A 23,109-nucleotide genomic window follows, 5' to 3' on the forward strand; every position below is an offset into this window, starting at 1 on the left:
GACAACAAAGGAGGCTTGGATAATTTTGGTGAATTCACATCGAGATTCCACAAACGTAAGAAAAGTCAAATTGCAAGAGCTTAGAAGACAATACGAGTTAGCCCAAATAAAATTAACAAAGTCCATCAAAGAATTTTTGACAAGAGTTACTTGTTAACGATATGAGAACTAATGGAGAAGTATTAGACCAAGTTAAAGTTGTTGAAAAAGTATTGCGATCCTTGAGTACAAAATTTCACACCAACAAGACGATCCTAGAGGTCACCAAAGATCTTAGCACTTTGACACTTGATGATTTAGTAGGTGAATTGGTGACATACGAGATGTCCCTTAATCAACAAAAGATAGAAAAAATTAATGAAGTGTTGCAAGCAAAGGTGACTCAACCTAACCGAAAAGAAGAGATATCAAACTTAGCTGAGACAAATCAAAGTGGTCAAAATTTAGAGGTAGAGGACAAGGGAATAAAGGTAACTTTCGAGGCCGTGGTAGAGGTAATTTCTCTTATCAACAAAGAAATAATAATAATTTTAGAAAGGAACAACAAAGTAAACAAAAATTTTAGAGACGTGATAAATCAACCGTTCAGTGTCATAATTGCAAAAAAATTGGACATTATCAGAGAGATTGTTGATTTAATAAATCTGGAAATAGAGAAGCACATGCAAAATTGACAGAAAATTATGAAGATAAACAAGAGAATTTATCATTTTATAACTCAAGAATTGAAGAAAATAAAGGAATGAATGATTCATCGATTCTGGTTATAGCAATCACATGTTTGAAAAAAAGAAATTATTTATTGATGTAGATGAATTATTTAGAGCCACCGTAAGATTTGGTAATAATTCTAAGGTGCTTGCTGTTGGAAGAGAAAAAATTTCAATTACTTCAAAAAATGAATCTTCTCACTTTATATCTGATGTATATTATGTTTCAAGTCTTCACCATAATTTATTGAGTTTAGGGCAACTGATAGAAAAAGGATATGACTTGCAGTTTAAGTATGAAATTGGCACTATTAGTGATGATAAAATAGGACTAATTATAACGGTAAAAATGAATCAAAGTCATTGTGGCCTCTATATCTCAATCGTGGAGACTTACCTTACTTTAGTTTTGTTAATTTTGATGAAACTTGGTTGTGGCATCTACGCTTTGGACATCTAAATTTTGGGAGTTTGAAACATCTTGCAAGAAGTAAATTGGTGATGGTTTACCTTCCGTTGATTTTCCTGATGTAAAGTATGAGTCTTATATTTTGGGAAAGAAATACAGAGAATCTTTTCAAAAGGGCAAAGCTTGGAGGGCTAATGCACCATTGGAGCTAATCCACTCAGATTTATGTTCGGTTGAAGTTTCTTCCAAAAGGTTACAAGTTATTTAATCCAGATACAGAAAAGGTAATTGTTAGTAGAGATGTAACTTTTGATGAGCAAAGTACTTGAAAATGGTTAAAGAAAAATCTTGAATCATCTGGGTCTCAACTAATAATTTCCAGCAGACATCAGGAGGAACAAGTAACTCATCGTGTTCAAACAGAAACATCCAATCGCCCACAAAGACATCGCCATTTACCATCTCATTTGCAAGATTATGTTGTTGGTAGTGATAATAATTTATCCAATGAAGATATTGTGAATTTTGCATTATTTGCAGATTGTGATCTAATTACTTTTGAGGAAGCTGCTAAAGATGATCGTTAGGTGGATGTAATGAATGAAGAAATTAATGCTATCGAGAAAAATAACACTTGGGAGTTGACAAATTTTTCACCTTCAGTACAACCAATTAGAGTCAAACGGGTATACTAGACCAAATACAAATCAATCGAAGAAGTAGATCGGTTCAAGGCAAGATTAATTGTTAAAGAATACAAGCAAAAGACAAATATTGATTATTTTGAGGTCTTTGCACCAGTTGCAAGACTTGATACTATTAGAATGATTATTTCTTTTGCTGCAAATAACTATTGAAAAATTTTCAAATGGACGTTAAATCAGCTTTCTTGAATGGTGTTTTTGAGGAAGAAGTATATGTTGAGCAGCCTATAGGATATATAAAAAGAAGTCAAGAAAACAAAGTTTATAAGTTGAAGAAGGCGTTATATGGGTTGAAACAAGCCTTTAGACCTTGGTATTCTCGCATTGATTCTTATTTTGTTGGAAATGATTTTCATAGATGTCCTTATGAGCATACATTATACATAATATTCAATTCCAATGGAGACATTCTCATTGTGTGCTTATAAGTGGATGGTCTGATATTTACTGGCAATAATCCCAAATTATTTCTGAGTTTAGGGAGGCTATGATTAGCCAATTTGAAACGACTGATTTAGGATTAATGTCTTTTTTTCTTTCTATTCAAGTCCCTTAATTGAAAGATGGAATTTTTATCTCTCAGAAAAAATATGCGAATGATATTTTGAAAAAAATTAATATGGATAAAGCCAAATCAATCTTGACCCCTATTGAAGAGAAATTGAAGTTGACTAAAGATGGAACTGGTGATTTTGTTGATGCTACATATTTTAGGAAATTGGTTGGGAGCCTAAGGTACTTGACTTCTACAAGGCCTGATAATACTTATGGAGTTGGATTAATTAGCAGATTTATGAAATTTTCGCGTCAATCTCACTTGCAAGCAGCCAAGAGAATTTTGAAATATATTCAAGGTACACACTATGATGACATATTTTATTCAAGGACTAATAATAATAGTATTGTTGGATTCACTGATAGTGATTGGACTGGTGATATGATGGAACGAAAAAGTACTTCTGGCTATACATTTTATTTAGGATCTGACATATTTTCTTAGTCTTCAAAGAAGCAACAAGTTGTTTCTTTGTCAACTGCTGAAGCAGAATACATATCTGCAATGAATAATGCTACAAGCATTATGGTTAATAAGGATGCTTTGATTTCTTCAACACAAGCAAGATAGTCCTACAAAAATATTTTGTGATAGCAAGCTAAGTCTGCAATTGAGTAAACAAAGAATCCAGTTTTCATGGCCGTAGCAAACACATTAACATCAAATGACACTTCATTTGTGATTTGGTTCAAGATAAAGAGATAGTGGTTGAATATTGCAAGACTGAAGAACAAGTTGCTGATATTTTCACAAAGCCATTAAAAATTGGAGTTGTTCATAAAGTTGAAGAAGATGCTAGGCATGGTCTCATTTGAAGATCTTGGTTTAAGGGAGCTATGTTGAAAATAAACCAAGAGTAGGAATCCTAAGTTGTTTAGGATTAGTTATTTGATGTTTATTTAATTTATTTCTAGTTAGAATTTATTTGTTCTAGTTCATATAGGAATAAATTTTCTAGTCCTAGTTTAATTTGGTTTGTTAATATTATAAATAGGGATGCCTTATTACATATTTTCAATATAGTGAGATATAAGACTTTTGAGTTATTAGCTAAGATTTTCTATCTATCCTATTTAGTTTAATAAATTTCTTCTATAGAATCTTTATTGGATCTTTTATTTACGTATATATTATTCCGCTATGTAATTTTATTTCCTTCCAAAAAGAGACATCAGCTCTTTATTTAAGTATAGGCACACAATAATTGGTGACTCTATCGCACTAGCTAGCTTGTCTCCATTATTTAACTTTCCTTATTCACTCATCAATTTCTTTGAATAATGATTTTCTTTCCAAAAGAATAATGATGGGAAAAGAATAATGATTTCGATGACATACTTTTGATCAAAATTGTAACAAAGTAAAAATAAGAAAAATTAATTCAAAAATTTCAATGGCTTATATAATTCTTATTTATTCCTTTATTTCATTTTATGTGAAAATCTTCGAGGTACGAGCATTAAAATATCCACAATTTGGTGTAAATGTAAGTATAAATTCTTTAAATACTAAAGTAAATATAAAAAATTACGAATAAAATACTATAATTGTGAAAGATAAAGTTGTTTGACTTCATAAATATAAATAATGTCATATAATATAAAATTGAAGGAGTAACTAAAATAATATGAGACTTAATAATTAAAACGTTTAACTATATTATTAGTTTATACTTTATAGAAAAAAATCCGTTAATTTTCACAAGAGAAATGGAATACTTTTATATGATGTTGACCATGTCATTTGATAAAATTATTATAAGGTGGTGTCTTTAAGAAAGTAAAGTACAACAACAAACTAATCCAAATACATTTTTTCCCACTAATTTTTTTTTCCTCGAAACATTTTCTATCTCTTATAATCTAGAAAAACTAAACGATGATATAACAATAATATATTTAATGTAATTTTATAAATGATGTTTGGAGAAAGTGGTAAGTACCGAGTACATAAGGCTCCCGCTATGCGCAGGGTCCGGGGAAGGGCCTGACCACAAGGGTCTATTGTACGCAGCCTTACCTTGCATTTCTGCCAGAGGCTGTTTCCAAGGCTTGAACCCGTGACCTCCTGGTCACATGACAGCAACTTTACCAGTTACTCCAAGGCTCCCGTTCGTGAAAAAAATAAAATAAAAAAATAAAAATAAATAACAACAACAAATAGTACAATAATAAAAAACAAATATTAATAAAAGTAAAGAATAAGATAACACACATATACTACTACTAATAATAAAAACCAAATTAAAACATAACTTTTAAAATGTGATTGTAATGCACAAACAATAAAGGCCATGAATACGACTTCATGTCTATTCCATTAATTCCTCATTTAATTTTACAGAAAGATAAGAAGGGGCAATATTATTCAAGTGGGCAAATATGTAGGAAAAATATTCAAGTGTCTGTTGCAATCATCTATGCTATGATTTGATGGCTGCCTAATACTCAGTTAATTAATGTTTTCTTGATTATCATTACTTTATATAATTATTTAATATTAAAAATAGTATGAAAAAAGTTATAAACTCTTTTAATTTGTTAAATAAATAATTAAAATAAAGTATTTATTTCTAAAAAAGAAATCAAGTAAAATAAAATAAAAAAGTATATCTTAATTTTCAAAATTCACAACTAATTAATTATTTTTAATAAGCACAATATCTTGTTTTCCTCTCTTGAAGTCGAGGGTCTTTCGGAAACAGCCGCTCTACCTTTCAAGATGGGGGTTATAATTATATACACTCTACCCTCCTCAAACTACATGGGATTATACTGAATTTATTATTATTGTAATAATTAAAATGAACCAGATGAAATAGTTGTAGTGTTTGAGAAAGGAAATGGGGACCAAAACAGAAAAGGACCATTGAAAATGGTGATAATATTTTTGGGGAGGCAAAATCGATACATAATTTATGATACAATAATTAGTACACCTTACACTTCATGTCATGATTGACCAACTTTTTTTTTTTTTTTAATTTTCTATTTTCAAAGGGAAAATAAACTTATATTTTTTCTTTCTATATAACCCCCTTGCATTTGCACCTCCACTCATCAGTCTTTAAACTAAATAAAATCCTTTCTTTTTTCTATTCTCTTTGAGAAGAAATTAGTTCCCCTAAAATTCTTCATATTCTACTTGAAAAAAGTGTTCTTTTTCATTTTATAAATTAATTCCCCTAAAATTCTTCATACTCTACTTGAAAAAAGTTTTCTTTTTCAATTTATTTTCAAGAATCCTATAGAAGATACAAGAGATAATATTTGAGGGAAAAAAAAGATGTTGGAAAATCAAGATTTGCGATTGAGTTTGAGTCTTAGTTTTCCAGAGAACAAAACAACAAATTCATTGCAGCTAAATTCTTGGATTGGTTCATTTCCTTCTTCAGGTTTGTTCTTTTTCTTATTTAATCTATAAATGCCCTATTAAAATCTATTATTAGTCAGAAGAATTGCGATGGGATGAATATTTTTATATATTCTTAATTAGTATTTTTATATATTCTTAATTAGAGGTTTCAATTCAAATCTTGAATATTTAAGTTTTGAATATAGAAAAAATTATACTAGGATTTATGAGAAACAATTTCTCTATCCCACGAAGGACAATTCATCTACTTAGAATTCATTGTGAGAGTATATTAGGCATGATATTATTATTATTGTTAAATATGACAAAGTTTCTAGTAAAGTCTATCAGAAGTAATTATTCTATCCATAAATATTGGATTAATTAGCGGCGGAGTAAGAAATTTATGATAACATATGTGCAAATTTTCTTCACAGACGTGTTAAAGAGTCCAAGGTGTGCAAAATGAAAAAGGGGTTTAGATGGAAAATTTTATACTCTCTCCATTTCAATTTATTTGTGTTATTTTTCTTTTATTAAAAAAAATGTCTTTTTTAAAAAATATTTTTTTAATTTCAATTTTTATTTAATATCACAAAATTATAACTCAATGGCAAGTTAAAATAAGACAACAAAAATTAAAATATACGGAGTAATTTTTTTCTCTAAAAACTTTCTAATAATCCTATTTTTTTTCAGATAAGAATTTGGAGAAATGCAGAACATTTTTGAAAGGAATAGATGTGAACATAGTACCAACAATCACAAAAGAAGAAGAAGAAGAAGTTGGAGTTTCTTCACCAAATAGTAGTATTTCAAGTTTAAGTGGAACTAAAAGAAATGAAAGGGAAATAATTAATTGTTGTGAGGAATTGGAATTGGAAATTGAAAGACAATGTTCTAGAAGTATTAGTGATGAGGAAGATGGAGAAACTTCTAGAAAGAAATTAAGACTTACGAAAGATCAGTCTGCTATTCTTGAAGAGAGTTTCAAAGAACACAACACACTCAATCCCGTAAGTTTTTTTTAGTACACGAATAGACATTTTAACTCGTCTATAGTGTATTAATTGAATGCTTTAATTTATAAAATGATTATCTAGATACCTTCAAAATTTATGTGTGTGCATGTTCAGTATCCACTAGACACAGTGAAAACGAGTTGGTGTTTTATTGTTATTTGAGAATAAATTAAGGTGTCTAAATATACTATTGAAGTGCTTGTTTGCCATCTGATACAAATAGGTCTTATTATATTTATGCATTTTAAATTATTTTCACATGGGGTATTATTCTGTGTTTTGGTCTATTATGAGAATTTTTTGCTCTAAACATATTGGTTAATAACTTAATATTATTTTGTGTTCTTTTTTTTCTTTTCACAGAAGCAAAAACAGGCTTTGGCTAAGAGACTAGGATTGAGGCCTAGGCAAGTGGAGGTTTGGTTTCAAAATAGGAGGGCAAGGTGAGAATAATACTCCCTCCGACTCAATTTGATTGTCTAATTTTGACTTGATTGACACACAATTTTTTAAAAATAAAATAATAATTTGAATCAAGCAACGTAAATATATTTGTCTTTACTTGCCTTAGGATTTTTAATTAATGAATCAAAGCAAATTTTTTTTTTGTGAACAGGACAAAGTTGAAGCAAACTGAAGTAGATTGCGAGTTGTTGAAGAGATGTTGTGAGAATCTAACTGAAGAAAACAGGAGATTACAAAAGGAAGTTCAAGAGCTAAGGGCACTAAAGCTATCACCTCAATGCTACATGCAAATGACCCCTCCAACCACCCTCACCATGTGCCCGTCCTGCGAGCGCATCCCGGGCCCATCTGCCTCAGGGCTCGGGAGCTTCGACATTCGGGCCAATCAAATAGTCCTGGCCCGACAACAGCCCGTGCCGTTTAATCTCTGGACCACCTCTCCCGTCCCACATAGGCCAATCAATGTACTACAACCTAGGTCGTGATTTCGCAACGGCGGAAGGGCGATTCGGTTAAATGGTCTCATTACATTAATTTTGGAAAATCCAACAACATGATTTGCGGAGCCGTATTCAGGATTTTCGCAACATGGAGGCACCATTATTAAAAGTAGCACTTGTTAGTTATATTAATTAAAAATATTAATGTAGACAAAGGGATTCAACCCCCAAATTATAGGTCGTGCACCCCGTTATTTATACATACTTACCAATATACTAAAGTGCTCACTTGTTCATGAATTCACCTATACAAATTTAAGAACTCAATTAAAAAAATAGTAGTGTTATACATGGGTTAAGGAGGAGAAGATGGGTGCATGTGAAACCACTCCCCTCCATGTGCATACCTCCCTGATGATGTGTATGTGTGAAAAAATAAGTCTAAGATATGGTGGTTGAATATTAGGGGATTTGGTGGTCAATTTTTTCTAGATATGGTGGTTGAATATTAGGGGATTTGGTGGTCAATTTTTTCTCTTTTTAGTAGAATAAGTTGCAAATGGTGGGAACTAGGGACTAGAGAAGAGGACTTTAGATGTAAAGTTTAAGCAAGTGATATCCAATTTGATTTTAGCATTTTTTTTCTTTCCTTGTAACAATTATCCACGAGAGCCAATAGCATATGGTTCAAAATTGAATTAATGTCATTTATTTAGAATCGCTATAAACTTAAAAGAAAATTTATATAAAGTTATAAATACCCATATTATATGCTTGATTCTTGAGCTCTCTTATAAGACTACAACATCTTTTTCCTCCCCTTTTTCTTTTGCTGTTCTGTAACTAGAACAAGAAAAAGCAAAAGTTTCAAGTCCGTTGAGAATAGTGAGTCAAAGGGTGTGCCACCCGGAATGGGGCTTGATCCTCTAAGGAGAAGCTTTAGGCTTTGTGGAAATAGGTGCCACTCAAAACTCAGGCTTGAAGTTCTTACCTTACCAACAAGTCGAGAGCTAATTAATAGTTGCTGTTGGTGACTATTATCAAAAAGCTCATGTTCTTGACATGCCACATATACATTGCAGAAAATGACCATATGATCATTATTAGTCATTGACTTATTTGAACGGCGTAACTTTCTGATGAAGAGGGTTTAGTTGAAATCTTTAACTTATTCGTCTGTAACAGAACAAAAGAATAAAGACAATTATGTTCATGTTGACAAAATAACCAGTCAACAACAAGAAGGAATCTCAACGAAATACTAGGACTATTACAAGATGATAAGGTTATGTTGGAATTAATTCTAAATTATGATTTGATAGTTGCTAATTTCATTACTTCCTTTCTAATTAGATTTTGTATTCAAAATGTGGTTTTTTTTTGTAGTCAAAATGTTCTTTACTCAAAAGTAGATCTTTTTTCTTTTATAAATGGGTGCTACTACTCCTTTTCATAAGGAGGTTAAGTGTGGGTTAATGTCACGATCCGTTTTCTAGTCAAGACGTGTCTGGCACCCGGTGTCTTAACTTAACAAAATGACCCAACTTGATTGTTCTAACATGTACTTTAATATCACATACCTCACATGTATGTAAAATACTCTAGTTTCTCCACATGTTGCACTTGTATGCCGAGTTACGATTTGGTTAAATAATACTCCTTCCATCCCCATTTATATTAAGGTGTTCAATTGGCACAAAGTTTAGAAGACAAATGGTAATTTTTGAAATTTATGGTTTAAAATAAGTCGCAAAATTTTGTGGCTATAAATTATTTCATTAAGGGTAATATGAGAAGTATGAAGTTAAATCGTTACTAAATATAAAAAAAATGTTTGTTGCTCAAATGGTAAGCATTCTCCGCTTTCAACTTTAAGGTTGTGTGTTCGAATCACCAAAAGAGCCTATAGGTGGAGCTCGTACGAAGAGGAAAACAATATGGAAAGATAATCTTTTTGGGTTTCACTAAAAAATAAAGAGGGTCATATAAATTGTGACAGAGGGAGCATTTGTAGAGAAATAACAGAAGAAAGATATAATTGGAGAGACTTTCTGCTAGCCCAAGATCATTAACTAAAATCGGAAGATTCAACTAAAAAAGAGAAAGCTATAAGGAAGAAGGAAGATTTTGAAAGGAGAACTTGGATAGGAAAAAAGACTTTTTGAATTGTTTTGATTATTTTTTTTTGAGTACAAATGTGTAAGACCATTCTCTATTTATATTTGTCAATGGATGATTCTAAAAATTCTTCTAGATACATCTTTACTTATCTTCTAGCAATTCTCTAGAATATCTAGATATTTCTTCAAAATAATTATCTATGTTTCTATACTAGGACATTTAGACATCTTCAAGATAATTATCTATGTTTCTACACTAGGACATTCTAGAAAATCTATTTCAAAAAATTAACTTTATCTTTTTTCACAGTATTAATATTATTAAAACAAATTTTTGAGAAAAAAAATAAATCCTCGTCGTGTAACAAATTTTTGTTAACTGATTTTTATTTACTGAATTAATTTGGATTTGGTTGGAGGGGTAAAAAATATGGCTGATGTAATCTTTTAAAGTCATGTAAAATTTTTGGAATTAAAAAAATCAGTTTTAGAATTTTCTTAATTCAATGAACGAAAATGGCAAATATACGCCATTTGTTAGACGACAAAAGTATATAAATGAATTTGGGGAGAGTGAATGAGTTAAGTTGACGAATTAAATGTCTCTTTATACTTTGGGGATGACCACATTTCTATTATTCAAGCTGGAATTGGGTTGGCTGAGATATCTCATATTAAAGTCTCATCTTCTGTCAAGAGAATATCTTTCGTAAGTAACGAAATTGAATGTCTACCTGATTGCTTCACGAAATGCCCAGTGACAACTTCTTCCCTTTTGCAAGACAATGAACCCCTTGTTAAAATTCCCCATGAATTCTTTTTGGCATTTCCATCCCTAAGAGTTCTGAATCTGAGTCATACTGGTATTATAGCACTGCCTTATTCCATCAATAGTTTATGTCAACTACGTGCTCTAATATTACAAAATTGTTGTTCGTTGATCAAGTTACCACCAATGGGTAATCTTTGCAATTTGCAGTTGCTCGATTGAGATAATACAAGGTTAGGTTGTCTGCCGCAAGGAATGGATAAGTTGACAAATCTGAGGCTATTAAATCTGCCTGTTGCTGATTTGAAGAACATCAGCAAAGGATTCTTCCTCAAATTGTCTAGGATTGAAATGTTAAATATGTTGGATAGTGAAATGACAAATCCGAGGCCATTCAATCTTCTTGGACCAATTTCTTTGGATGAGATATCGTCTCTACACAATCTGACATCTCTTTTTGTTAGATTGGATAGCTCATCAATTTTCAATGGAGACCACTCCTGGGTGTCTAGATTGAAAAGATTTCACATTGAAGTTGGGAATACTCCAACGCATGTACGACTCAATAAGTCAACAAGGACAATAAGCGTCTCCAAGTGTGAAATTTTCAGTAATGGAGAGCTCTCAAGCATGTTGCAGTTTGCTTCAGATTTGTAGTTGGTGAAATGCATGGGTCTCAGGAAGTTGATCGTGTACAGCAGTTTTGATGGATTAAAATCACTACGCATAGAGAGATGTTCTTGTGATTTTGGACCATCGAAAGAAGGAAGTGGACGGATTGACCCTCTGCCAAATCTGGAACATCTCAGCCTCGTTTCAGTTGATCATTTGAAGAGAGTTTCTGATTTCGGTCAGCTTCTAGGTCTAAGATTTTCTAAATTATGCCAACTAGATATACACTTTTGTGCAAGTTTAACATATCTTTTAAAGGCTTTTTCTGTGCTCAAGTACTTGAAAGATATTTCAATTACCTTTTGTCCTCAGCTGGTAGAGTTGTTAGTGCAATGTGGCTCAAGTCAGGCAACACTACACAACTCAGAAATCCCAAGATTACGGACGTTACATTTGAGAAATTTACCAAAATTAGGAACATTGGGGGAGGCACAGAGTATGTGGGAACAACTGGAGGAGCATTAGATGATCAATTGCGATCGAATCGAACACCAGAAGTTGCCTGTCTCCATTCAAAAGACCAACATCAAAGTTAAAGGATTCTCAGAATGGTGGAGCATACTGGCAGTTTCAGGTGATGTGCCAATTAACTTTCAGATTTCTCAATTGATCGATTTTGTCTTTCTTTTTATCTTCTGTTCAAGTGTTTATAATATTCATGGTTATTTCACTGTCTTGTCGGTGCTTTGTCTTGTTGACCTTACTAGTAGTCGTAGGACTACTCTTGTAGTTTCTTGTTCTTCGATTTCTGTTGCCATCTATTATTTCGTGTAGTTTGTTTGTAGGATTATTTTGTTGTAGTACTGTTCTATTACTATCTGTTGTTTTTGATACTATCTATATTGTTTTGGTCTTGAGCCGATGGTCTATCGAAAACAGATCTTCATATACTCTACCCTCCCTAGACTCCACTACGTGGGATACATTGGGTATGTTGTTTTTGTTATTTCACCAAGTATTAGCTTGACTTTTTGTTTCTTCATTCAGAGCACTAAAGAAAGAAGAGGAAGGAACTTCTGCACCAGAGAGACACAGAGTTTGAGCTAAAGTTAACCGGTCGAGTTTGCTGCGATGTATTTCCTGTCAGATGTCTTATGTTTTTTTTGTCAATAAATGTTCCTTGTCTGTACTATTTGTTCTTTCTTGTTCCAATATTTTGATTGCTTGATTGTACACTGAGTAATTTCTTGTTTTGGTTGTCTTTTGGGATCATCTTATTTATTTGTAATGACATTTTAGAGCATTCTTAAATTGTTCATTCAAAATTTAGCACATGCTCTTGATTTTCTCTATTTTGGTTCTCACGATAGCACAGATATACCAGCTATCAAGAGTTTGAAATCTGAGAGTGGCGATTACACCTTTGTGCTATAAAAGGGTACAACGGAGAACTTATCTGATAAAAAAGTTCGCTACTTTAGTATCATTATAGTTATGGCCTGCCGACTGTCTAGTTGTAGTTGGGGCTCTAGCTGTTTGGAATGCTCCAAATTCTGGTTTGCTTGGTATGACGAAAGTCGTTTACTGAATTTTTTCTCAGAAAAGTCTATCCCGGTGTTCGGCTCAAGAGTGAAAAGTTATTTTCGAAAAAGCCTTTATTATAGATTGACAATATCATTAGCAAATCAGATTGTGTTATGATGGAATTTTTGACAATGTCTAATGTTGGTTAAAACCATAACATCAAGTTAAAAGATACATTCTAAGAAAAAATAAAATAAATTAAAAGCTCCCTTTGGTTGGTAGCTAAACTTCCCTTTGAGTTGCAATTAATTTGGTTGTCAGGAGAATTCTTTTCTCCCTATAACAAGTTCATATAAATAAGTATAATACAACTATGAGCTGAAACGCCATAGAAACCCACAAGACTTTCTACTCCAACTTCTAATTGGTTTCCCTCCCTAGAAGCGGTAGAGCGCAACTCATGATGTGTGAGCTGGGACTTAGGCACACGTCATGCGTCCAAACCTTGCCGCATACAAAAGTGGAGAAGGATAGAGGGGTAGACGTATTGTCCATCGAGTTTCGGACTGTATGCCAATGATGCTTGAGGATTTCTTTTTCTTGGTTATAATTCCCCCATCCCCACCCCACCCCCACCCCTCGGTTTTGGTGTCAGTTGAAGTCCTTATAATTGTTCGAGCCCTGTCGCATACAAAAGTATGGTATTTAAGTGGAGAATGATAGAGGGGTGGATACATTATCCACCGAGTTTCAAACCTTGCATTATTGCACTTGAGGATTTCTTGGTTATAGAGAAAAACTACTTCAGTTTGGTGTCAGTTGCAGCCCTTGTAATTGTTCGAGCCTTGCCATACACAAAACATGGTATTTCAGTGGAGAATCCTAGAGGGGTAGCCCATAAGAAAAAGAAAAAGAAAAAGTTTTAGGTCTGTGGAGAATGGGAATCAAAGGTTGTGCGGTCCAGTGACGGAGCTAGGATTCTCATTAAGAAAATTCAAAGTAAGAAAAAGTAAACAGACGAAGAAACCAAAGCGAGTTCAAACATTTACTATTTATTACATAAAAAATAATTTTAACCATGTATAAACAATATAATTTTCCGCCGAAGGGGTTCAAATGAAATGACCAAATAGATTCTTGTGTTACTTTAGTAAAACAAAAATACAATCATTTTACAAAAGGGGAAAAGTCATTAGTCTCACTCGTCTCAAGAATAAAGTATTGCTTGGGACATTCCATTTCTTCTTTTTCCTTCATATATGTTTGCTTTGTTGATTAAGTAATTCTATATTGCCTTCAATTTTACTTATTCTATTTGCCTTCTTTTCTACTTTTTCTTTTTGTCTTCTCTCAAAATTTGCTATATATAATGAAGAAACAGTCAGTTTAATTAATTGATCATCTTTGAGAGTAATATCATTAGCATTCTGATCAGAAACATTCTTTTTTTCTTTATCTCAAGAATTGTTCAATGGAAATACTTGTTAATGTTGTAGGTGGCTTTGTTGTTGAGGTAGGAAAGTTTGTATCGAAATGCATCTATCCTAAGATTGAAAATATTGTCTGTTTCGCGTCAAAAATTGAAAATCTAAAGGAGGAAATGGAGAAGCTAACAAAGTTTAGAAATGATATCAAAGTAAAGTGGAAGGAGCTGAGGGATAAGGCTATAAACCAAAACCCAACGTTCTCAAGTGGATCGAAGATGTTCACAATCTAGAGAATGAATAGGAAACTATGCAATAAAGCATTGCAACAGCGAAGAAGGTTGCGTACAAATGTTGTCCAAAATGCAGCCTTCGTTCGAAAGCCTCCACTCAAGCACGGAACATCCGAGATCAACTTTGTCGCCTTGTAGAGACTCGAGAAAACTTTGGATCCAATTTGTTGGTAGAAAATTACCAGATGAAAAAAGTTGAGTTCATCCCTGGACCATCGATAGAAGGCCAGTCAATAGCAACAAGGAATCTCAACAAAATCCTTCGACTATTAGAAGATAAGGTAATGTTGGAAGTAATCCAAGATTTAATTCTAAATATTTTACGATTTGATAGTTGTTGATTTCATTAATTCCTATCTAATTAGATTTTATAGTCAAAAGTAGTTTTTCTTCTATTATAAATATGGGTGCTACTACCTCTTTTCTTAAGGAGTTTACGTGGAGATTAATATCACGATCCGTTTCCTAGTCAAGTCGTGATTGGGACCTGGTGCCTTAACTTGACCGTGTGAACCAACTTGACTTTAATATGTGTGATAAATGTCTTTTTTATTAAAATCCCTTAAAAATAAATAAATTCAACCACAATACATGTACTGCAATATGACCAAATGTTTTTTTCTTAAAAATCTAATCATATAAACACTTCAATTTTTTCCTAAAAACATTAGGGCAACAAACTATTGTAAACTTCAACGTTTGCATTTCAAAAAGAGCACTTTGATAAGCTGCAACACTTGACTCTTGCAATGATAATGGATACACCGACTTATTGTAAACTTCCGGGAAGATAGGGGCCAGGAGCCCATGTGAGAAATGCATATCAGCCAACAACTGATACTTGAAAGAAATGGTTAAAAAACTTCATCATAAGTAAATCTCTCTTAAGTGTTAGGCCTCCATTAAGAAGCAAAGAGTACCTCACACAAGTCAATTTGAGAATGGATCCACTGCAGTCTTTACTCTATTGGTGAGGACTTCTGAAATCAATTTGTACAAGGTAGTGCAACATGCTATTGGTCTAAAGTTCTTAATTACATAAGTAGGATCATTGTGTGGTAGTTAATCAGTTTTAGCAGTTCTGAGCTTCATTCCCTTAGCAGCTTTTGGAAAAAAAAATTAAACTGCCCTGGATTTTTGTCTCATGTATGACTTCCCATTTCTGCATCTAACTAATTGTCTCTCGTTCTTGATCTATCAACTGATCGAGCATCGAAGAAATCAGTATTCAAGTTATCTTGTATCTCATTCACTAGTCAGTTTCATTTCAAATGTCGTCTAGTGTGCACACTACAACAAAAACAACTTTTATCATCAATAAATATGCACATTAACAAAGAGTACTGCTAAAGCCTTTACTGACATTAGATCCAATGTTGTTATAGGCTTAAGCGGTATTTAAAAAATGCTAAAATGTAATTTTCACAAGTAATTGCCGCTAATGATCATTTTTTAGTGTAGTTGCAGTTGAACCATCTGTACAATCTCCTCCACATTACATACATTGTGCAACCTGGCTATAGTTCTCTTGAACCAGGAGGATAGTTAAGAGTCTGTAAGGCCTTCGAGTGTAGGCCTTAACTATGTAGGTATAGTGTGGGAGCAGACACACTCCTCCAAACACCATACACTAACTTAAGCATCTCTTTGATCAATGCAGTTTTCCACTTTTGACATTGCTCTTTTACCTCAGAGTGATTCAATCTAACCACTTTCCAACCGTCCTTAACCACGGGAGGGTAGAAGTTTAGCTGATACCTCTTTGTTCAGATCGATTGCCTCTGTTATTTTATCTCTGTAGAAAAATGTATTATATGATTATACCTTGATATACATAGAAAGCTCAAAAGGTTTTGGAAAGTGAAAATATTTTGTTTATGATATCATAATAAGTTCTTAATTAATTGAAGACAATCAATAAATTTATTGGAAGGTGCACATTCATTATATTGTATTTATATCTAATATAGTATTTATTATTATTAATGTCTTTAAATTTTTGTCCAAAAATATTGTAAATTAGTGTTAGTATAATATGATATATATATATATATATATATATATATATATATATATATGACTATTGTTGCATCTTTGACTTGTGGGTAAATTATTTTTTGGGTATTTGTATGCTTTTAGGTATGCAAAATCGGTGTGTGGGGTACTGGAGGAGTTGGGAAGACAACATTGGTGAAGAATCTGAACAATGAGCTTCTAAAGATTGATGTGTTGAATACTAAACTATCTTTTGGTGTTGTGATATGGGTTACAGTGCCCAAACCACCAATAGACATAAGAAAGGTTCAAGCACAAATTGCCAGCAGATTAAACCTAAAGGTAGATAACGAGGGAAGTGTAATAAGCATTGCCAGCAAAATCCATCAGAGGCTCAAGCAAGAAAAGAGTTTCCATGTTTGGGAAGCTATAGACTTGGATTACGTAGGTGTGCCCCAACCTGAATATCCCGCAAGAAGCAAGATAATTGTAACTTCTCGTTTTTTGGATGTTTGTAGGCAAATGAAAACGAGAGCAGACACCGAATTGAATGTTTCCACATTGGAGGAGGATGAATCTTGGCAACTGTTTGTCAAAAATGCGGGAGATGTTGCCAATCTGGAGCATATTCAGCCATTGGCAAAAGATATTGCAAGAGAGTGTGGTGGTTTACCATTAGCGATCACTGTTATTGGAACATCTATGAGAGGGAAGACTAGGGTCGAGCTCTGGGAAGATGCTTTGAAATCACTTAGAATGTCTGAACCTCATAACAAAGATGTAGAAAAAAAGGTCTACATGGTCATCAAGTCTAGTTTTGATTCTTTAGAATCTCAGAATATTGAATTATCCTCAGAGCAAAGAAACAAACATGTGAACAAACAGAGAGCTGACATTAAAAGTTGTTTCTTGTATTGCTCCTTATATCCGGTGGATATTCCAACAGATGATCTCATAAATTGCTGGTGGGCAGAGGGGATCCTCGGTGAACATGACTCATATGAAGAAGCCCACAACAGGGGAATCACAACGATCAGGAGTCTAATAGATGCCTGCTTGCTAGAAACGCATGAGATGGATTTTGTGAAGATGCACGACGTGGTTCGTGATGTTGCTAAATGGATAGCTAATACCTTTGGGGATGACCACATTTCTGTTTTTCAAGCTGGAATTGGGTTGGCTGAGATATCACATATTAAAGTATCAGCTTCTGTCAAGAGAATATCTTTTGCAAGTAACAGAATTGAATGTCTACCTGATTGCTTCACGAAATGCCCAGAGACAACTTCTTTACTTTTGCAAGACAATGAACCCCTAGTGAAAACTCCCCATGAATTCTTTTTGGCAGTTCCATCCCTAAGAGTTCTGAACCTGAGTGGTACTGCTATTAGAGAACTGCCTTCTTCCATCAATAGTTTATGTCAACTACGTGCTCTAATACTACAAAATTGCGATGGGTTGAAGGACTTACCACCTATTGGTAATCTTTGCAATTTGCAATTGCTTGATTTTGATAATACAAGGTTACGTTGTCTGCCGCAAGGAATTGAAAAGTTGACAAATCTGAGGCTATTAAGTATGCCAGCATCTGATTTGGAGAGCAGCATAGGCCAAGGATTTTTCCTCAAATTGTCTAACATTGAAATACTAAATATGATGGGTAGCTGTCTTGGAGCAACTTCTTTTGATGAGATATCCTCTCTACACAATCTGACATCTCTTTTTATTAGATTGAATAGATCATCAATTTTCAATAGAGACCACACCTGGATGAAAAGATTGAAACGATTTCGTATTGAAGTTGGGAAAACTTCAATTTTTATACCATTCAACAAGTCAAGAAAGGAGATAATTTTCTCCAAGTGTGAAATTTTCAGTAGCAGAGAGGTCTCAGGCATGTTGCAGTTTGCTTCACATTTATACTTGGAAGAATTCATGGGTCTCAGGAAGTTGTTTGCGTACAACAGTTTTGATGGATTAAAATCACTACACATAGAGAGTTGTTCTTGTGATTTCGGATCAGCAGCAGGAGGAAGTGGACAGATTGATCCTTTGCCAAATCTGGAACATCTCAGCGTCGTTTATGTAGATAATTTAAAGAGTATTTCTCATTTCGGTCATTTAAGATTTTCTGACTTACGCCGACTGGATATAAACATTTGTGATAGTTTAACATGTCTTTTCAATGTTGGTGGAGCTTTTTCTGTACCTAAGCACTTGGAAGAAATTACAATTGATTCATGTTCAGAGCTGGTAGAGTTGTTTGTGCAAAGCAGCTCAAGTCAAATTCCAATGGAACACCTGGAGGAACTTAAGGTGATCAATTGCAATGAAATAAGGAAGTTGCCTTTCTCTATTCAAACCTCCAACAACATCAAAGTAATAACAGGAACACCGGAATGGTGGAGCCAATTGGAGTGGGATGATGACAACTTCAAGTCAAATTTAGAGCATTGTTTTACAGAATCCTACTGGTAGAAGGATCAAAGTTGACGTTGCATTTCAGGTGAAGTACAAACTCTTCTTCTATTCAAAAGAGTTTATAATGTTCACGGTTATTACTAGGGGTGTCAAACAAATGAATTGGATTGAAATTGAGAATATTAAAATGTGTTGAAAGAAAAATCAGATTGAGTAATAACCAGCTCAAATTTACTTTGGTTCAAATGGGTTGGGTTCAATTAGGCTAAAAATCGGATTGGGTTATGACCCGCTCAATTTGACTCGTTTATTCTCAATAATTTTAACATATTATTATTTACCTTTTATAACCACAATTTGAACTTCAACTCAAGAAAATAAAAATAAAAATCTACACATGAATAAATTAATCCTAAAAGATATAAAATAGATAGTAATTGATATCATTAGTATGAGAACATACATTACACCAATGCAAATAAAGAGCCTTAAAACGGGTTGAAATTGGAAATTTAGTTGGGCTCAATTGAATTTTTTTTTAAAGATGGGTTAAGGCTTGAATGAATTGAATTTGAACCCAATACAAATTATTTTGAGCTCAATCCATAAAAGTTTGGGCGGGTTACCTATCTTTGGGCTCATTTTGACATCCCTAGTTATTACACAGGCATTTTACCTAAATCTCATAGTGATTATTCTCAATTATAATTTATCCCGACTTTTTTGGTAATTACCCAAATTCCTTTTTTTTCCAGATTTTTGATATATACTAATGACGTTGATACATCGCGATTTGATACATAAGTCCTTTTCATGATATATCACTAGTTGATACAAACCAAACATTGTAATATCAATAAAATTTATGAATCGGCTTATAACACCTAATATATCATGAACACAACAAAAATAACAGTAAAACTTACATTGTGTGTTTGGTTTGTATCAACTAGCGATGTATCATGAAAAGAACTTATGTATCAAATCACGATGTATCAGCATCATCCGTATGTATCAGAAGAGGGATTTTTGAAATTTTTACAAATGGTAGGGAATAATTGAAAATATAGGAATATAAGGTGTGTAATTTGATAATTTTTCCTTATTACACCTACTAGTTTGAAGAACCTGCGTTGCACGTTTGTTCCTTACTATTTTATAAAATTTGCACACGATTGACTTTCTGTTGATACTTAGCTTATTCATTGCATATTATTTTTATAAACATGATAGATCATATATTGATTAATGTCTTTATATAGAGAGCTTATATTTGCATTCAAAACTAAATTTAATGAAAAGAATGATTTCAAATATTATTTCCTAGACTAAAATATATTCTCTACTAAATATCCAAAATTCCCTCGTTCAAGCACAATAGTTTAAACATAGAATTTTTCAATCTATAAAATAAGATATGTATAAGTACATACTATTGTTAGTATAACATCTTTGTTAGTTGTTCGACTTGTTGCTTAATCTGGCTTTCAGATTTTGTTCACTCCCAAGCTACAACACTTCTCCAACAAAGTTCTTCTTGAATCTTTTAATGCTTCTCTATGTATATTTTCATGCACAATTAGATATACTATATCATGTCTTTTCCATAAATTTGAAATGGTATCCTAAGAAAGGGAAATTATTGGAAAAGAAAGAAAAGCAAGGAAACAAAACAAAGAAAAACAAAACTACGAAAAAGAAAAATAAAAGAAATTGCTACCGCAAAGCATCCTTGGAAGATGAAAACCATTTCCAATCTTTAAATATTTGGAGATTATGAATATTAAAAATATGAGAGTTATGGATATTAAGAGTAGCAATTGAATAGGTAATTAAATATGAGTTATAAAGGTGAATATTTTAAAAAAAGAAAAAAAGAAAAATAATAAATAAATAAAAAAAGATTAGTGCAAATCATATTAAAGTGGTATCTCAAAAGACGAAATTAATAGATAAAGGGGTCGAAGTTAAGAACTGCATTATAATCGGAAGAGCAAACAATCTTTTCCATTTTAAGTAACAATTGTTTTATCATAATTGATATTTATATTCATTACACTTTAAAAGATTATACTATTAATTAAAAAAGGAAAAAAAAATGCTACAACTTCCGCAGAGAAGCCCAAAGGAGCTGACCATTTCATTGAATCAATTTTTGAAATTTTTTAATCAAATCTGTTTATTTTCACTAAAAATGTATTTACTTCTTCATTCATAAATATTATTGAGATTGACTTAACATCTTCCCACATTTAGTCTTTAGTATAATAATATGATATGATATGATTACTATTAATATTTAATTAATTGGATGTTTTAAAATATTTTAATTTAGTATAGGGGTAAAATGATAATCCAAAATTTCATTTTGGAGCTTCCAACTTTTAGTAATATATATTATATAGCTTTAATGTTACGGATTAAATGCTCAAATTGTTCCGTATGATAGGAAATGTTTTCTGGGAAAATAAATGATTTTCTTATTTATTTTCTTCAGTTCAAATACATACACAAACATCATGGTACACTGATAAGTCTTAGCTTATAGGCCAAACAATATGCTGACTAGTGCTCACTCAAGTCATGGTTTCTTCCTTCTTTTAATTTCTTTGATTAGTTTTCCATTTAACTTTGTTCTGTACACCATGCCATGGTTCTTGAAGAATCCTATCAATCACATCGTTTTCAGGATCATTGAATTTATTTTTTCACTAGTCAGACAGTGTAATCACATACAAAGACAAATTACATCATATTGAGCTATATGTTAGGAACGAAAATAATTAGGTGTCATGCGGAAGCTAGCAAAGCAAACATCGAATGGCCATGAATAAGAAGACAAACGAGAAATATACCAAAAGAGACACAAACATTTAATGTGGTTCGGTCAACTGACCTACATCCACGAGAGGAGATGAGCAATTCACTATAAATATGAGAGTACAAATAATCGAGAGAAATCACCTCACACAATTCACTCGGAATAAAAAGAGGTTCACACAAGTGCTAACGTAACACTTGTGTCTCACCGTTTCTCCCCTACACAAAACTCTCAAAGCCCCTAGGACTACATTGTGAATGCTTCTATGTTAGAAGGAATAAACCTCTATTTATAGAGTCATAAACCTTTTTTCTATAAGAAAAATGACTAGCCAAATATGAAGACATTGTGTTTTTCTTTTAGGAAAAGGAAAACCTAATTATACTAGGAAAGTCAGCGCAAACACCCAACACTATAGTCTAAAATCGTACCTTATTTCAGATTATCGTTCTCAGCTTTTTGTAGTAGAATTTTTGCTTGAACTACAGAGAGGAGAGAAGTGTTTCTTCGTTTTTTTTTAGATGAAGAGAAAATTGGAAACGTGCCACATAAATTGAGACGGAGGGGAGTAAGTAATTTGTGGAAAATATTTTCTGTCAGACCAAACACACCCCTCAGAATATGCCCTCTGGAACCAAATTAAATAGCTTTTAAGTGATTTATCATTCAAATGTTAACAAATGTATTGAGCTTGACTTTTTGTTTCTTCATTCAGGGAAATAAAATAGTAGATGAAGGAAATTCCTGCACCAGAGAGAGAAAGAGTGAGAGAGAGTTTTTCGAGCTAAAGTTAACCAGTTGAGTTTGCTGTGATGTATTTCCTGTCAGATGTATTAAGTTTTTCTGTCAATAACTGTTCCCTGTTTGTATTATTTGTGCTTTCTGGTTCCGATATTTTCATTGCTTGATTGTACATCGAGTAATTTCTTGTTTCGATTGTTTTTTTGTTATCATCACTGGTATTGCTTTTGAGTTTAAACATTTTAGAGCATTCTTAAAATGTACATTCAAAATTTATCACATGCTCTTGATTTTCTATGTTTTTGTTCCAGTGATAGCACATATATACCAGCTATCAAGAATTTGAAATCTGAGAGCGCCTATTACACCTTTGTGCTGTAAAAGGGTCCAACTGAGAGCTTATCTTACAAGAAATTTCGCTACTTTAGTACCATTACAGTTATGGTAGTCGACTGTCTAGTTGTAGTTGTATCTCTAGCTGTTTGAAATGCTCCAGATTCTGGTTTATTTGGCATACGACGGAAGTCATTTTACGGAAAATTCTTTCTCAGAGAAGGACTTCCCAGTGTTTGGCTCAAGAGTGAAAAGTATTTTTCTCAGAATCAACAGATCGTTTCATGATGGGATTTTTGACAGGATTATGATTGACAATGTCTAGTGTTTGTTAAACTTGAAACATGCCTTCCGTATTTACACCAAACCAAACATTTAACGTTAGCAATTAAAAAC

The 23,109-nt window shown here is 32.7% G+C and overlaps 2 protein-coding genes across 2 annotated transcripts; both read left to right on the top strand.

Moving 5' to 3' along the window:
• The first annotated feature begins 5,480 nt into the window (after positions 1-5,480).
• Positions 5,481-8,403, top strand: LOC129888731 (homeobox-leucine zipper protein HAT4-like). Its single transcript, XM_055963719.1, has 4 exons — positions 5,481-5,773; positions 6,433-6,749; positions 7,119-7,198; positions 7,372-8,403. The coding sequence occupies exons 1-4, from the start codon at positions 5,665-5,667 to the stop codon at positions 7,703-7,705; spliced, it is 840 nt and encodes a 279-aa protein (XP_055819694.1). The 5' UTR covers positions 5,481-5,664; the 3' UTR covers positions 7,706-8,403.
• Positions 8,404-14,115: 5,712 nt separating this feature from the next.
• LOC129888732 (disease resistance protein At4g27190-like) lies at positions 14,116-23,102 on the top strand. The gene is made up of 3 exons (XM_055963720.1): positions 14,116-14,683; positions 16,542-18,903; positions 22,355-23,102. Exons 1-2 carry the CDS (start codon positions 14,588-14,590, stop codon positions 18,873-18,875), a joined length of 2,430 nt encoding a protein of 809 aa, XP_055819695.1. The 5' UTR covers positions 14,116-14,587; the 3' UTR covers positions 18,876-18,903; positions 22,355-23,102.
• The last annotated feature ends 7 nt before the right edge of the window (positions 23,103-23,109 follow it).

This window comes from Solanum dulcamara, chromosome 5, assembly GCF_947179165.1.
Source record: "Solanum dulcamara chromosome 5, daSolDulc1.2, whole genome shotgun sequence".
Classification (NCBI taxonomy): Eukaryota; Viridiplantae; Streptophyta; class Magnoliopsida; order Solanales; family Solanaceae; genus Solanum; species Solanum dulcamara.